The sequence below is a fragment of the Suricata suricatta genome, chromosome 5, assembly GCF_006229205.1.
Source record: "Suricata suricatta isolate VVHF042 chromosome 5, meerkat_22Aug2017_6uvM2_HiC, whole genome shotgun sequence".
Lineage (NCBI taxonomy): Eukaryota > Metazoa > Chordata > Mammalia > Carnivora > Herpestidae > Suricata > Suricata suricatta.
Window position 1 is genome coordinate 69,137,491 of NC_043704.1, and position 16,727 is coordinate 69,154,217.

The window sequence follows — 16,727 nt, forward strand, 5'->3', positions numbered from 1 at the left end:
GGCGGGAGGCCCCAGGGCTAGCCCGGCCGCCCCGCACTCGCCCGGCGGCCCCGCCCCCTCCCCGGCCGCCTCCTTCGCCGGGGGTTTTCCTGCGGGGCTCAGGAAGCCGGCCTAGTGCCGCCACGAACAATAGCTCGCTGCTCGGGCTCCGCTCCGGGAGACGCCGGCTCGCGGCCGCGGGGGAGGGAGGCGTCCGCGCCGCCGGGGACCAGCCGTGAGCGGCCGGCCCGGGCCGGAGCTTCAGTTCAGCTCCGCGCTGTCCGGGTCATTGTTGGCCGGGACTGGGGGAGCGGGAGCCGGGGGAGGAGCCGGAGAGGCGGCGGCGGCGGCGGGAGCCAGAGGGGGAGCCAGAGAGCGAGCGAAGGAGGGAGGCAGCGAGCGAGCGAGCGCGGGAGGGAGGAGGTAGGGAGACAGGGAGGGTGGGAGGGAGGAGGAAAAATAAAGAGGAGAGCCGAGCAGGGCTGAACAATAGAGACAGGCGGACGGGCGAGGAGAAGAGCCAGCTGCCGCTGCTGGGGAAGAGCGGGCGCCCAGACAGCCCGGACCCCGGCCCCGGCCCGGCCCGGGCCAGACAGCAGGGCAACCAGCGCCCGCGGGGAAGGGGTACCATGGGGGAGCCGGCGGCAGGCGCCCCCAGCCCGCCGCGCGCCTCCGCCTGAGGGAGGCTGGGCGTCCTCTGCCCCAGCCCCTCGGTCCCAGCAGCCCGAGCCGCCCGCCCTCGAAGCCGCGGGTCCTCCCGGTCTTCGGCCGCGGCCGCTGCGCCCCGCGCCCTCCGCCCAGCGGGCGCCCCGCAGCCCTCGGCCCCGGGCTCGGCCGACCCCGGCTGCCCGCGGACGCCTCCCCCAGTCATGAACCCCCCGGAGGGGGCAGCGGAGGAAGGAGGAGCAGCCGACTCGGACGTAGACGCCTTTTTCCGGACAGGTAAACTGGGCAGGGCGCGGGAGGGGGGGGAAGGGCTGCTGCTCGGGACGCGGCGTCTCGGACAAGTTTGGGGAAGGAGGGCTGTTGCTTGGGGTGTGCGTGTCGGGGGGCCAGTCCTCCGTGTCGTCGGGCTGGAGTTGCCGAGATTCTTGTTGTTACGGCAATGCTGCTTGCGTTTTGGGGAGGGGTGGGGGCTGGGAACCCGGCACCCCTCGGCGTTCACCCCACTTGCGGGAGTCGGTGTTGGGGAGGCGGGAGGCGGTCCCCTCGGACGCCTCCTGGAGAGCGGGGATGGGGCGATGTTGGATCACTTTGCAGCGCGCGGCTCAGCTACGGGTGTCCCCGGCCCCTCCCTCGTCTCCCCCTCTTCCCCCAGCGCCTGTCAGCCAGCCTCCGGCCGCCCGGGGCTGGCACCCCTTCTGGGGCCGGGGGCCCGGGGCCCAGACGTGTGAAGAGGGGCAGCGGGGACCGGGAGTCGCGCACGCTGCAGACTGACAGTCAGGAGCCAGGCGGACCAAGGACGGTCATGCCTGGTGCGTGTGGGAAGTCGGCGGCTCAGACTTGAGAGGCAGACGGGGCTGGGAGGGCGGTGGGCGCCTTGGACCTCCTCCGTGTCCTCCTCTTCTCCAGTTCTGGGAACGGGTGAGCTTTTCTTAGGAATCACTCATTCCTGGAAGTGTGAGTTAGCGTCCTCCTCAACACACCCACTGAATCTTTTGCTTGCCTGTGGTATGAGAGTCCCCAGATCTGTCTCTCCAGCTGTTTGTTGCCCCTGCCACCTCCCATCCCCCAGGTCTCTAGCTCTTGTTCCCGGGCTCCACAGCCGGTTCTCCAGAACAGACACTGACCACCCTCCCCTCCCACCACCTGTGGCCCTATTTCTTTGGCGTCGGCAGGGATTCCCCATCTCCTGTTTACCTGTGGCTTCCACCAGTTCCTCATCTTCCGTGTCTGGAACCATTTTGTCTGAAATCTTTGTCCCAAGGAGTCCAATAAGTTATGGGGACCCTGCACATCTGCCCTGTCCTTCCGTAAGTTGGATTAGAGGACATGAACTGGTGGGGTCAAGGATCAGGTTCGCTCTGAAGGCTCTCTGCACACCCATCTGTTTCCTAATCTCATTGCCTTGCCCTAGAGGTCATCTTTAGGGAAGAGGGTGGGGTGCTTTGTTGGGGAGACTTATGGCTTTAGAAGTCAAGATTTGATTGGCCCATATGTTCATTTTCTGGTTGGTCTGAAGAGGAAAGAGCTGGAGGGCAGGAGCTGATGCCAGGGCCTGGAGAAAGCCGAGGAAGCCCCTGTTCTCCTCCCCTGCTTCTCAGGTTCAGCCTTGCCTCTCTCCTTCCTTCCTTTCCCCTAGACCAGCGTTCTGTATACACACTCTTATTCCCACCACCACCCTCCTCTATCAGTCTCTGTGTCTTACACTCACACACACTGCCCAGGACCCAAAGCATGGATTCTAAAGAGGTGCCTGGCCTAAGTTTATAACCTGACATCTAGGTTAAAAGGTTCTGGGGCCTAAGTGATAACCAGGAATACTCATCAGGAGTATCCCCTACTGCCCCAGCCCTCTTTCCTCTCATCTTTGGCCAAAGTCTGACTTTTCTTAGCTCTAGGGAAAAAAACTCTTGGAGTGTGACCTTTCCCACCTTTCTTTTCTGGACCCCACTTTCATCTTTTGACAACCACTCCTCCTTCCCCTTTCTTCCTATCTAAATACTAGTTCCTGTCTATTCCGTGTCCCAGGCCCTTTGAGCTGAGTTCAGTTTCTGGAGGCTTGATAATTTCCGACAAATTCACACAGTGTTAATGGTGTTAATGGCCTATAATGGTCCAATGTGTTACTTTTCCCAGGGCTTTTCCAAAACCAATGTGTGGCTTAGGTGTGGCTCAAATCACAGAATAAAGAGCAGAGTGGGGTTTGTCTCCTGTGGGACTCCTGTTGAGGATATTCCCTTTCCTACTTGGATAGCCTTTTTTGGGGGGAAGGGGGTAGGTCTGATATGCCCTTAGAATCAGAGAAAGATTAAATACTCAATGAATAAGGCTGGAAATGACTGATGATTGTAACAAGTTGCAAGTGGGGATGCACACTTCCGGGAGCTGGGTCTAGGACTGCCTCCCTCCCAGCCCCCCAACATGGTCCTCTGTGCGCTGCTTCCTGATCTTACCCTCACTAGTCTCAAGCCTGGGCTCTTGGAGATTCTTAAGCCTGGGGGATAAGGCCACATTTTGTAACCTTCTCCCTTATGATTTTTCATCATTATGGAACATAGCACTGTACCTGGTAGCTAGACAATCATAAATTTATTCAGTTGAACAAGTGAGAAAACCTCAAACATGTTTTCAAAGTCCCTAGCACCAAAGTTACCCACCACATTCTGGTGGGAAATTTTGTGTGTAAAGGACCAGACTGGCAATTGCTTTGTCAAACCTTTGGCATACTGTGCTTCTAATTAGAAATGTTTTAAGTAGTTTTGGTCCCTTACTAGTCTTATTCTGATTATTTTGGCATTTTACGTCTCTTGACCAATTGGTTAAGCGAAATTCCCTAAATCTCAAGTCCCTGCACACACAGACACACACACACGTACACATGTATACACACCAACCACTATTCTTCTTGGTGGATTCCATATTGTCTTAGGAATTCTCTGTTCCAAGTCTGGAGTGTGTCACAATAGTATTATTGGTCATTTTTATTAGGTTGAGCAGGAGAAATATGGGAACTCAAAACTGGGAATAGAAATCAATTGGGATAGAAAACCAACAAGGACTTGTCAACTCCTACTCGGAGCCTTCTGCTGTCCAGGGTGCTGTGGAATACAAAAGAAATATTCCAAGTGGTCTTTGACCTCAAATAACTTTTTAAAAGGTGCTTGAAAATTATTGCTCAATTGGAGATTAATTAATTGGTAAACATGGTTCTATAAAGTAAGAAGTTGACACAACTATAGATGTGGTAAAACCAAAGGTAGTCCTTGAAGAGGGGTGGAGAGTAGGAGGAATACCATGGGCAAAAGGCAAAAGTTTTTGGGCTGACCAAATAGAAGGGGTAGGCTAGGGAGGAATAGGAAATAGGGATAGGTAAGTGGGGCAGGACCAGATAGAGTCTAGGAAGTCCAAGAAAGGATTTGGATTTGATTAAGAGTTAGTAGGGAGTCATTTTAGGTTCTTGAGCAAGCACACATCCTGAAGAAAGTGATATTTGGAAAGGTTAATCTGGGGGTAATATGACTGATGAAGTGGGGAGAAGGGAGAGAAAGAATCCAGGGAGATAGGAAAGTGATTCAGAGCTGAGGGGGAGGGGCTTGCTCTGGGTTGGTGTCAAAAAGGATGGGGAGTCAGGGACAGCTCTGAGAGACATTTTCAAAGGCAGAAATGTGAGGATTTGTTGACAAACTGGCTATGGGGGAAAAGAAAAGCCCATGAGGAAACAGAAGTAGCTAGGCTGAGAGAGTAGAGGACTAACAGTGTCTGACTGACATGGTCTGATTGAGCACAGGAACTGATTTGCAGGGCAAATAATGATGTTGGCTTTGGAACTAGTGAACTGGAGTTGACTGATGGACATCTAGGTGGAGTATTGTGTGTGTGTGTGTGTGTGTGTGTGTGTGTGTGAGAGAGAGAGAGAGAGAGAGAGAGAGAGAGAGAGAGAGAGAGGGAGAGAGAGAGAGGGAGGGAGGGAGGAAATGGGACTCAATACAGCAGTATGGGCAGGAGATTAGGGGTGGCAATGTGGACTTGGAAAGCTTCTGGGTCAAGGTTGGATACAGCTGAAGCTTTGTGAATCAGTACATCAGCTGTCAGAGGGAGGGACTGGAGGAAAGAGGGGAAGAATTAAAGTTAGGATTTGGGGATAAACTCTTATTTATTACATGGCAGCAAAAGAGACTTGATCTTGGAATCCCCAGGGAGTCAGCATGGGTTCTGATGTGAAGATGGGTTGAGCAAGAGGAGTGCTGGGTAAGTGTCACTGGATGTGATAAAAACAAGGCCACTGTGAGCTCTCAGGAGCACAGTATTAGAAGGGACAGTCAGAGTAGGGATTTAGGGTGGTGGGTAGGAACCCATTACTTGCACAGTTTATCCGTGAAAGGAAAAAGAGATTGGGTGCCAGTCAGAAGGAATGTTAGTATCAAGAAAAGGAGTTTCATTTTATTGCCAGGGAATCAGAGAGGTTTGTAGGTGGAAGGGAGAAAGCTTGTGGACAGGGAGCACTCAAGATGCTAGATTAATTATTTTTTATTAATAGTTTATTACCAAGTTGGTTTCCATATAACACCCAGTGCTCTTCCCCACAAGTGCCCCTCTCTATGACCATTATTCCCCTTCCCTCTTCAGTCCTCAGTTTGTTCTCAGCATTCAAAAGTCTCTCATGATTTGCCTCCCTCCCTCTCCCCAACTCCCCTCCCCCTTTCCCATTCCCATGTGGTATATATATATATATATATATATATATATATATATACACACACACACACATACATACATACATACACAGTGGAATACTACATGGCAATGAGAAAAAACAAAATCTGGCCATTTGTAGCAAAATGGATGGACCTAGACTGTGTCATGTGAAATAAGTCAGGCAGAGAAGGACAAATACCATATGTTGTCACTTATAGATCTAACAGGAGAAACCTGCTAGATTAATTGTTGAGTTAGATACCTGGAGAGCTGAGACAAAAGTAAGTTCCCTAACAAAAATAGAAGCTTAGCTTTGGTGAACGGAGGAGAAAACATTTTTTTTTTTTGAGACTAAAAGGGAGAAAAAAAAGTAAAAAGTTATAAGTGAAAAGAGATTGATATGGAAATATCTTCTACCTGTATCTTTTTGTTGAGCTTTGGTCTTATGAGTCCAGACATTTTCAACTGAAGTGTTTGCTGCTACTTGGACTTAAGCCAGCTTCAAACTCAACTCTGTATGTCTTTCCAACTCCTCACACTAGCTTCTTTTCTTGTCTTCTTAGTTCTGTTAAGTGGCATCTCCTCTCTCCCAGTCATGATAATTAAAACCTTGATTTCGTCTGTGAGGAATTCCTTTCCTCTAACAAATCCTATTGAATTAACTTTCATCATCAGCCCTTGCTGTTTATCTACAGCCTCTGCCCTAGTCCAGGACCTGTTATGCTCCCCACGACCTCCTTTCTTGTCCCTTGGAATCTACTTTCTCACCCCCACTCCAAATTGGCACCTGCAGGCAAGATGGTACTAATTTCATCACATTGCTGCCTGGTTTATGAACCTACAGTGACTCCTTAGTGTCTCAGGGTCAAGTCCGTACTTCTTAGCTTATTTCCAGCCAGGCTGCTTTTCTCACTTCCCAAGGGCACCATCTACTCTTGTACCCCCACTCTCTTAATCCAACTCATTATTTAAAGACTTGAGCACCACCTTCTTCTGGGAGGCTTCACAGCTCACAGGTCCAACCGTTTCCTCTGAATTTCTAAAACACTCACTTGTCTGTACTCCTGTTCCTACTTCATCAGTGGTATTGTATTGTTTTCAGCCCTTTCCTACACATAAGGCTTGTCTCCTCCATTGAAATTACTTGTTCTTTGCAGGTTAGGAAAAAGATATTTTAAAAACCTTGTTATTCGTCAAAAACAAAAATAAATCACCTCCTTCCAATATAGATAAAACAAACAAGGTAAAGTAGAAGCAGTTGTTGAATCTAGGTGGTGGTATATTGGTGTTCACTATATGATTTTCTTAAACTTTTGTCTCAGATGATAACTTTATTCTGCCTGGACAGAGGAACTAGACATCATTACATCCTGATCATCAAGAAGATGTTATATTGGGGTAACACCTATTGTGTGCAATTCTTTGAGTAAATATCATCACTCCATTTGTGCAGTGCCAGGCACTGAAGGGGAGTGGTTTCTTCTGCAGCAGAGGAAAACATCTCATTTAAAAAATTTTTTTCTGTTTTTTATTTATTTTTGAGAGACAGAGTGAGACAGCACAAGCAAGGGAGGGTCATAGAGAGAGGGAGACACAGAATCTGAAACAGGCTCCAGGCTCTGAGCTAGGTGTCAGCACAGAGCCCGATACCGGGCTTGAACTCACAAACCGTGAGATCATGACCTAAGCCGAAGCCGGACGCTTAACCTACTGAGCCACCCAGGTGCCCCCAAACATCTTTTTTTGATACTGTGCTTGATGCGATGCTCCAGAATGATGTTTAATTCATGTTTGTTTTCCTTTTTGATTCTCTTTTATTTCCACCCACCATGAGTTGGACTTCAGGTCACATCACTTTCCAGGAACTTCTTGGGGAGTATGGAGAGGACTTTGTTTTTCTGGAGATGGAATATTGTTAATATTTCTAATATTGTATTTATGCAGGCTATTTCTACATTAATATATTGTAGCACATATCAATGACATCCAAGCACACTGTAAGATTTTGGAGGTTTTGCTTCATCCTGTGCCAGCAGTCATCAGTAACTTGATTATTGGCACATTCTGTCCAGTTGTATTTAAAAATCCTTTGGGGGAATGGAAGAGATGTAGGAACAAACCAAAGCTGTTGAAAGAAATTAGGTGAGAAGTAATAAAAATCTCTGTGACTGTAAATATTAGTAAAACACTACAACTGGTGAACTAGGAGTCCTTCTCAGATGTTAGAGAATTAACACTTTTACTTTACAGAATTCTTTCTGCTTCTGGAGGTAGGCAGTATGGTACAGTCCAGTGATCCTCAGCTGGGGACAATTTTGTCCCCCAGGGAACATTTGGCAATATCTGGAGAGTTTTTTGATTGTCACACCTTGGCATCTAGTGTGTAACGGTCAAGTGTGCTGCTAAGCATCTTATAATGTACAGGGCAATAAAGAATTTTCCAGCTCCCAGATGTCAATAGTGTTGAGGTTGAAAACCCTGGAATAGCCAGAATGTCATGGGCTTTGGATCAGCGAGGCCTGACACTAACCAGAGGTAAATCTTGGGTCAATTATTTAATCTCTCTCATTTTCAGTCTTTCGCAAAATGGGACTAAGAATGTTTATTTCACAGGTTGGATGGACTAAATAGGAAAAACAGGTGTAAACAGCATCTAGCCCTTTCTGACACACAGTGCTAGCACAAGACATCCTAGCTGCCCCTGTTGTTCCTGCTGATTTAATTATTTTTTAAAATGTGTTTTATTTATTTTTGAGAGGCAGAGAGAGACAGTATGAGCAGGGGAGGGTCAGAGAGAGAGAGAGAGAAGGAGATACAGAATCTGAAGCAGGCTCCAGGCTCTGAGCTAGCTGTCAGCACAGAGCCTGATGCAGGGCTCGAACCCATGAACATGAGATCATGACCTGAGCTGAAGGCAGATGCTCAACCGACTGGGCCACCCAGGCGCCCCGCTGCTGATTGAATTGTTAAGTGAATATGCTTACACAAAGGCTGGGGGATCTCCAGAAGAGGTGTTGTGTAGGGCTTTTTCCAGGAGGTGGGAGAGGGTGCCAGAGGGATGCATGATGGAGTGCAGGGAGCCCGTGTGTGGAATCAGAAGGCGAGGGTTTGGGCTTCAGCTCTCTTGTATTCATTCAATCAATCATTCATTTGACAGATATTTATGGGGTACCTGCTGCAGCCATGTACTGTTCTATGGGAGTGTATAAAATCATTACAAGAAAGAATATAGAGCAGGAAGGGAAATGGATATAAATATACCCCTTCAGGGAACACTTGGATATAAGGGGTGGGAAAGGAAGGAAAAGCCTGTGAAGGAGGCTGAGAAGGTCAGGCAAGAGAGCAGGAGATGAACACTCCCCTTTGAGCTCTACTTCTCTGAATGACTTGGGCAAGTGACTTTAATACCTGTGTAGGATGAGGATGCTGGCCCCTCTCCCCTTTCCTGTATAGGGCTGCTGAGAGACTCAAATAAGATCCTGTATGTGAAGGATCTTTAGAAGTTGTACAATTCTATCCAAATATATGTAGATAGTTCCTTCTAAATCAAACATTCTATTACTCTAAGTGCCTCTCCTGACAAGTATTATTTTATTTAATCTGACCTCTATGAGACCTTTCTAGTCCAGGAAGAAAGCAGTCCTTTTCAGTTTGGTTTCCCAAAGAGACTGGATGGGGCACCTTCTTACAACAGATCAGGACACTCCTATTCTCTCCCCCTCCACAAAAGTACAGAAATGCCAACCCCCAGCCCTCCAGACCCTGGCACATGGTCCTGTGCCTTCCGGAGGAGCCCAGTGAGAATGGAGTTCTTGCTTCTGCCAAGCCTCAGGTGGGTGCAGTGAATCAGTCCTTTCCTGCTCCTTCTCTGTCTGCATGCAGTCAGACTCCTCCTGCCACTCCTTTGTGTGTGAATGACTGGCAGCAAAATAACTAGGAAATGATTGACGGCCACAGGGCTGTTGGATCAATAGAGCTGCTTGAAATCATGTCTACTGAGGAGTGAGGGAACAGAAAAAATAAGTTGGGAGGAGAGAGGAATTAATTCAAGGAAGTAGAGAAGAAACTGTTGGAGAATTAGCTTTGTCTCCTCCCCTTCTGCGTTATTAGAAGGGAACTGGACCCTAGCTAGAAAACATGGTTACAAGGGATAAACAGGTAGGAAAGTGAAAAGCGGCTGATGAACTGTGCTGTCAAGTGGTTACTTCTTGAGCAGAGGCTTGAAGGATGGGTGAAATTTAGATGGGGAGGACAGAAAGTGTTGTGTTCCCAGATTGGAATGGTGTTAGAAGGAGGTACAAGCATCCGTGGCATATTTGGACCCGTAAGTGGTCCAGTTAATGTGACTCAGGATGCAGGTGGAGGATCAGTGGGAGATAAAACTCAGAAGGGGGTTGGGACCAAGTTGATTGATTGCTACATTTATCAAACATTTACTGGGCTCCCAAATCCTAAAGGACTTTAAATGGCAGGCCAAGGAGTTTGGTCTTTATCTGCAGTTTCCTTTTGGGAGCCACTAAAAATTTCTGGGTGGGGTGGAGGCATGATCAGGCATGGAGGGTGGAATGGAATGGGGGGGGGAATCTTTTGGCCAGTGCTGGATTAGGAGGCCACTGTGGTAGGTTAGGGGGAGTCTGAACTTAAGATGCTACAGTGGAAATAGAGAGGAGGGGGTGGCTATGAGGGACCTTGTGGATGTAGAGTCTATGGGACTTGGTAAGTTGAATGTAGAGATGTCAAGGAAGAGGCAGTAGTCAAGGATTATACCAAAGCTTAGAGCCTGAGTGACTGGGGGGATGGAGGTACCCTAAATGAAAATCAGGAGTCAGGAAGAGGAGGAGCAGCTATAGGGAGGCAGGAGGAGAGGGAGGATTTGGGAGTTTACTTTGGGACATGTTGCATTTCAGGTGTCAGTGAAATAGCTAGGGGAGGTGTCGGTTCTGTAGGCGGGTAAGGAAGGGAATCTGGAGCTTTGGAGGGAGGCCAGAGCCAGAAATACAGATTTGGGAGATATCCGTAAGAAGTTGTGGCTGGAGCTATCAGAGCAGATGAGATAATAAATGAAAAGCATATACAGACTTAAGGGCAGAGGGCCAAGGACAGGGCTGGAGGAGAACCAGGGGAGAGCAGTGCTTGGAGAAAAATGCTGCAGAGAGGTTGAGGGAGATGAGGACTAAGCATACAGACTTGGTGATGGAAACTGGGGGATCACTGGTAACCTTTGCAAGAACAGTTTCAATCATGTAGGGGAGGTGGAATTCAAATTGCAAGGGGAATGGGGAGTGAGTGGATGGGAGGAAGTGGTGGGAGTGCATAGAGATGACTCTTTGGAAAGGTTTGGCTGTGAAGGGAAGGTTAAAAATAGTGAGGTGGTTGGAGATGGGTAGCAGTTGAGGGGAGGCTTTTTTTAGGTAGGGAAGATATATGAATACCTAGGGATGGGGACGAGAGAGAAGGCAGACATGAGGAAGAGAATGAATATTTAGGAAAGAGAGAAGCTATGGATGGAGGAAGGTCCTGGATGGGTCTGCAGAGGTAGATCTCAAGGTCAGCTGAGGGGTGAGCCTAAGGCCAGAGAAGGGGGCAGGGTAGGCAGACTTTAGTAAAGTAGCTGGGCAGAGAGGACCTTGGCTGAGGGAATAATGTGCCTGATCAACAGCCCCACTAGAGGGAGCCTCAGCTAGTTGGAGGTCCAGGGGCTACTGGTGGAGAGCTTGGGTGGGTAGCACGAGCTGAAAGCAGCTGTGAAGTGGACGGGCTGGGTTGGCATGGTCCTAGGAGGCCCTTGGGCAGAGAAGCTGGGGAGCTGGCTGGGAGACCCCAAATTAGCAATCCTTTTTGAAGTGCTGTTGGCTTCCTCTTGTAGTCTGAGGTGGGATTTGCTTTAGCCAATGGTGGGGTCTACAGAATTATCTCCTGCAGAGTATTAGGCAGAGAGGCAGGTACCTGGGCTGGAGGGTGAGTGAGAAGAGGTGAGAGGGAGGTGGACTTATGCGAGAAGGTGTCAGATGGCTTCCTGAGTAGGGGTTCAGCCTAGTTATCGGGTAGTTTGTGTGTCAAGGATGGAGGACCTGCTCTTAAATTTCTAGAGTTTTCTTAAGGTCTCTAGAAGTCTCAGAAGAAAGAGGAAGGAGAGTAGGGATTATGGGAGAGCCTCTTGCACATTCTTCTCCATAATTAGGAAACCCGTCACACAAGAGGGAAGATGCCAGTGAGCACACTAATTTTTTTGGCCCCAAAGCACTTCCTCTGGCTCTCATTTTAGGGGCAAATCCAATTGCTGTCATCAAGTGAGGGGTCTTAGGTGGCCCTCCAGAGGGAGGGAAATAGGAATCCAGGGTGAGGTGGGCTGTGTGGGACTGGGTCTAGAGTCCCTAGGTTAAGAGGAAGTAGGAGTTTCCTTAGGTGTGGCTCAGTCCCAGAATCTTAGCTATGTGGCCTTGTGTAAGTTACAGCCTCTCCAAGCTTCAATTTCTTCATCTGTAAAATGGGTTAAAAACACTTACCTCTCAGAATTGCTTGATGTTTATAGATCTATATTGTGACAGTTATGTATATATTATAAATAGTAATAGAGCATTTATATTACAATAGATTATAATTGTATATATATGACTATTTTACACACATATTGCAATCATATTACCAGTTAGATAAGTCTTTACATTGTCCAAATGATGAAAATTATGATGCTTCAATAGCTGCTTCCCCTCTGTCCCTCCCTCCTCCCCTCTTCCTTCCTTCCTTCCTCCCTAACAGGGCAGAGATAGATAAGGATGGAATTTTTGAGCTTGCAATTACAGTTATTCCAGGGCATGGCAGGCAGGGACTGGGAATGTAGCTAAAATCCCTGCCTTTTATACTCATACCCTGCAGTGAGGGACAATGGCCATCTATGGGGGGGTGGGGGTGGGGAAACAGTATTGAGTTGGCAGCTGGACAGTGGGCCTAGGAGGAGGCCTGGGAGACTGGCAGATGGTTAATTGGATGTGACAAAAGGGGGCTGGGAGGAGGAGTCTGGGGTCTCCTGGGGGATTCCTGTCTCTGACTTCTTACTGTCCTCGAAAGGATGTTGTGAGAAGAGAGAGGAGTGGCTCCAGAAGCAGCTGGGGGAAAAGCAGCAGGCAGGACTCCCTGTTGGATACATGGCCATGGAAGGACAGAGTGCCATTGGGAGTAATGTCACAGCTTTAATTTTTAGGGTGGGTGCAAGATATTAAGTCTCTTCTCTGTACACCAGTGCTTTGGCACATAACATGCTCAGGTACTTCGATATAAAGAGAACACTTAACCAAATGTTGGAACAATTTTCTAGCGATTCTTCTGATCCCAATCACTGAGTTTTGACAGACAAGTATCATTATTACTTTTGATAAGAACTGGACAAAGAACTGATCAATTTTAGCAGAATATCTGATTTCAGTGAGTGAATCTCTTCATTCATTCTTGCACTTATTCATTAAGTGTCAAACACCAACTGTGCACCTACTAAGTGCCAGGCACTGGGAATACACAAACAATTTAGAAATAATCTTTCCCATGGGAGGGTAACAGTCTAGTGGGATTGACTGATGCATAAGTAAATGATTGTGCTGTAGCAGAGTAGATGCCATAACAAGGATTGGGTGTTGTACATTGAACATATAGAGGAAGGATCAATAGCCTCACCTGGATGGGTGTGGGATTCAATGAAGAGGGGGTCCCTAGGCTGAAATAGATAAGGAGGTGGTGAAAATGAAGACAGACCACACTGTTCAAGAAGTTTGGCAGTAAAAGTAAGGAGAGAGTGAAAATGGCAATTGAAAGGACATTTTGGGAGTACAGGTAGTGTTCTGTTTCTTGATCACAGCTGTGATCTCTTTGTGAAATGTCAGACTCATGAACTTATGTGTGTTTTATGCATAAACATTGTACTTCAATAAAAATTTTTAGGGGTGCCTGGATGGCTCGCTCAGTCAGTTGAGCGTCTAACCCTTGATTTTAGCTCAGGTCAGGATCTCACAGTCCTGAGATAGAGCCACATGTCAATCGTGAGATTCTCAGTTAAGAGGTTATCTCTGGAATGAGGGACAGTTGTTCTTCCATGGCTATGGGAAAAGACCAGGTGGTTATAGGTCAAATGCTAGAGCTTTTATTAAACTGACCTCCATCTTCAGATAGTCAAGGTTATCTGACAGACTGGGGGAGAAGAGAGGAGATGAAATGGATCTATTTGCTGGAGGATGAGTGAGAATTGCATGAAAAAAATGATCTGTCCATTGGAGTCGTGAGTGGGCTGAGTGTGCAGGCTTCTGTGTCTTGCTCAGCCCTGGAGGCTCTGGAGTGGGATCTGACAACAGTGGACTCTTGAGTTCTTGGGCAGTGACTTGGACAAGATGTCCAGGGTAGGGATGAGGTGTGTAACAGACTTGTTTGGAAACTAGCCTCTTCCCCAAATCTTACTGAACATTGACAACCCCAAGGCCTCTTGGAGCCCTACATTGGAAAACAGTCATGTCTGGTTTCCCCATGTGGGCTGTACATACCTTTCGTTTTGGACTTGTTTGTATTCTTCTCAACACCCAGATCAGTGCCTTGCAGTTAATGCTTACTTATTAAGTATTTTTTGTCTTGATTTTTTTTAAAAGAGCTATGTATTGGTGTGTAGGGAGTTTTGTAATGAAACCCTATGCTAAGGAAATAAATCATTTTTTTTTGTATGGACAGGCCATCTACCTTAAAAAGACTTATGAAATCAATATTGACTATGAAATATATCCCACAGCTCTTGTTGCTTCTGGATTATTTAGAGGGGACCCCTTTTATTGCTTGCTTACAATATTCATATATTTCATAGTCTCTGGAAAACTGAAACTGCACCCTTTTTTCAGAAAAACCCATGTGGAAAGTTCAAACACACAAATGGATTAGCTAAACAATATTGAGTGAGTGTCTGCCATGTGCCAAATATTATGCTAGATATTGAAGGTGCTTCTAAAGATGGGCAGCAAATGGTCCCTGTTTCTGAAGAGTCTATGGTCTTGCTGAGTTTAGGGGACTGGTATAGGAAAAAATGGCTAATTGGAGATCAATCAGAAAGGGAGTTTCACTCATTCATTGATTCATTTAATATGTGTTTATTGCCAATAAGCTAAAAGATAATTTAAATAAGTGGTAAACAAGGTTGCATTTAGAGAGAGTTGATTTTTAGTATACTTTCATAGAACATTTACTTTTTATCCTATAGTTATTTTTCTATTATAAAAGCAATGCTGACTTACTGTAGAGTATTTGGAAATTATGATGGAGTGTAAAGGATAGAAAAACCACTGTGATCTCATGGCCCAGAGAGAGCCCCTGCTTGTTAATTTGAGATATTTCCTTGTGGTCTTGTTTCCTATGTGCATTCTCTCCCTTGATCTATGGTTTGTTTTTTGATCATCAAATTAAGGTGAAAAACAAATTAGGGGGTGATAGACTTTTTTTTCCCAAATGAGGCCATTTTCCCCGGTTAATATAATGTATGATATACCAGTATACACATCTCTGTTGAGCAAAGTAAAGACAGTCATAAGCCAATTAACCTTTGTATAGGGATAATGTAGGAAGACAGAGGATCTGTTGGTTTTTTGGAGGGGTACAAGCATTGATGCTTATTGTTGAAAAAAATAGTTATGCATAACAAAAAATAGTTATGCAAAAGTGCAGTATCTATGGTCAAAAGCAAATACTCTTTCTCTCTTCTCCTCCCTGATGTTAAGATAAATTCAACAGACATACATGCCTGTTGCCTATACAGGTACATGTGTATACAAATGCATAGCTTTCTTTCTTATCGTACTTAACAAAAAGAGAATTGTTCTATATCTGTTATTCCGCAACTTGCTTTTATCACTTTATAATCATGGACATTTTTCCATGTCAGTACATAAAGCTCTATGCCATTTGTTTTAGAGTTGTGCTACTTTCTGTTGAATGGATGCACATTTTATTTAGCCGTCCTCCTAATGGTGGACATTTATAACCCAGCTTTTCTGTGGACCAGTGTTTGATCTGGGACATTATTTTGTCCAAAGAGTAGCAAGAAGGGTCACCCATTATTTGATCCTTTTTAAAGGTGACTGTAGGACAACCAATCATAGGCTTGGGATGTTCTCTGCTTTTATCCTCAGAAGAGAGGGAGGACAGCTAGTCCCTGTTTTCTAAAGGATAACACTCCGTGTAATATTTAAGGATGCTTTTGTTAGTGACATTTAAATAAGTGGTCTAGGCCATTAGCCTCTTTTGCTGTGTGTCTTTAAGTGACTTAGGAGCCAGATTTGCAGTCATAATTAGCCAAAAAAAAAAAAAAGCCACATGTGTTCTGTGGGTTTGAGTGAAAGTTAATTCCAATACCACAGGTATGGACGTGTTTTAGGTTGTGTATGCAAAAGCCATAGTCTGTATTTGACTAGAAAAATCCAAGGATGTGATTTGAGAGACCTTGGTTTCCAATTCTCCCTGCCATTAATTGGTTCTGTGACTTGGCCAAGCCAGTTAACATGTCTTTTTTTTTTTACAGATGGGGCCTCTCTTTTCTCATCTGAAGAAAGAGGTAAACATACTTGTGCTGCCATACCTCATAAGAAGAGCATGAGATAAAGTGGGATAATAGAAGGAAATCACTTTGGGCAAACAAAATTGCTGACTAAATGAAAGGAATTTTCATCAGCTGCCTTTCTCTGAGCTCTCCCTTGGTTTTGAGTGTGGTTGAAAGCTGAGCTAGGGGACTTGGATGGGAGTGACAACCCATACTATGTTTGAGGACTGTACATTTTTTCATGTCTGGTAGGAAATTGGCAGCACTAGAGATGGAGTGAAACGTTTCATGATATGTTCCATTTGCTTTTGGAAGAGAGACGTGTGTATAAGAGTGGAAGAGTGGCTCGTCTAACTGCCCAGAATGGGGGAGGTTTTCTTTCTGATGGGTGACAGTGTGGCTCAGTCGCACACTTTCTTCTTATTACCCAAATGTGCAAAGAAAACATAGCTTTTAAATTTTCTAACATGAGCTCATCTTTCTCATGAGACCCTAACCCACCTTTCTAGTTTATAATATATCAAGTTTTTTGTGTGTTTTTTTCTGTTCTCTTCTGGATTAGTGTTTTTGGATGATTTTTTCTTTTTCAGATAAATTGCTTAGTCACTCAGATTTTGTTCCATTCTCCCACTTCTCTTCAGGATGGGGTCTGGGTGTATAGTGGTGGGGGAAGGGAGAGAAGGGTGCCTGGAGCTACCGTGTAATGACGGGTCTGGTCTGGTCTGATGCTTGTACTGGTATTTGCAAAGGTGTGGTTAAACCTGTCTCGCTTTGGTGGGTATTTTGTTGATACTTAACACTAACATTCATATTTTGACTATATACCTATGGA

At 46.3% G+C, this 16,727-nt stretch overlaps 1 protein-coding gene and 1 long non-coding RNA gene across 2 annotated transcripts in view; both read left to right on the forward strand.

Annotated features, from left to right (window-relative positions):
• The first annotated feature begins 808 nt into the window (after positions 1-808).
• The window catches only part of KALRN (kalirin RhoGEF kinase), a 609,954-nt gene continuing 594,035 nt past the window's right edge, over positions 809-16,727 (forward strand). The window contains exon 1 of the mRNA XM_029938721.1: positions 809-921. Coding sequence (XP_029794581.1) covers positions 849-921 — 73 coding nt within the window. The 5' untranslated portion in view covers positions 809-848. The remainder of the gene's footprint in view (positions 922-16,727) is intronic.
• The window catches only part of LOC115291825, a 65,156-nt gene continuing 52,076 nt past the window's right edge, over positions 3,648-16,727 (forward strand). Inside the window, exons 1-2 of the long non-coding RNA XR_003908689.1 lie at positions 3,648-3,799; positions 15,878-15,910. This is a non-coding gene — a long non-coding RNA (uncharacterized LOC115291825). The remainder of the gene's footprint in view (positions 3,800-15,877; positions 15,911-16,727) is intronic.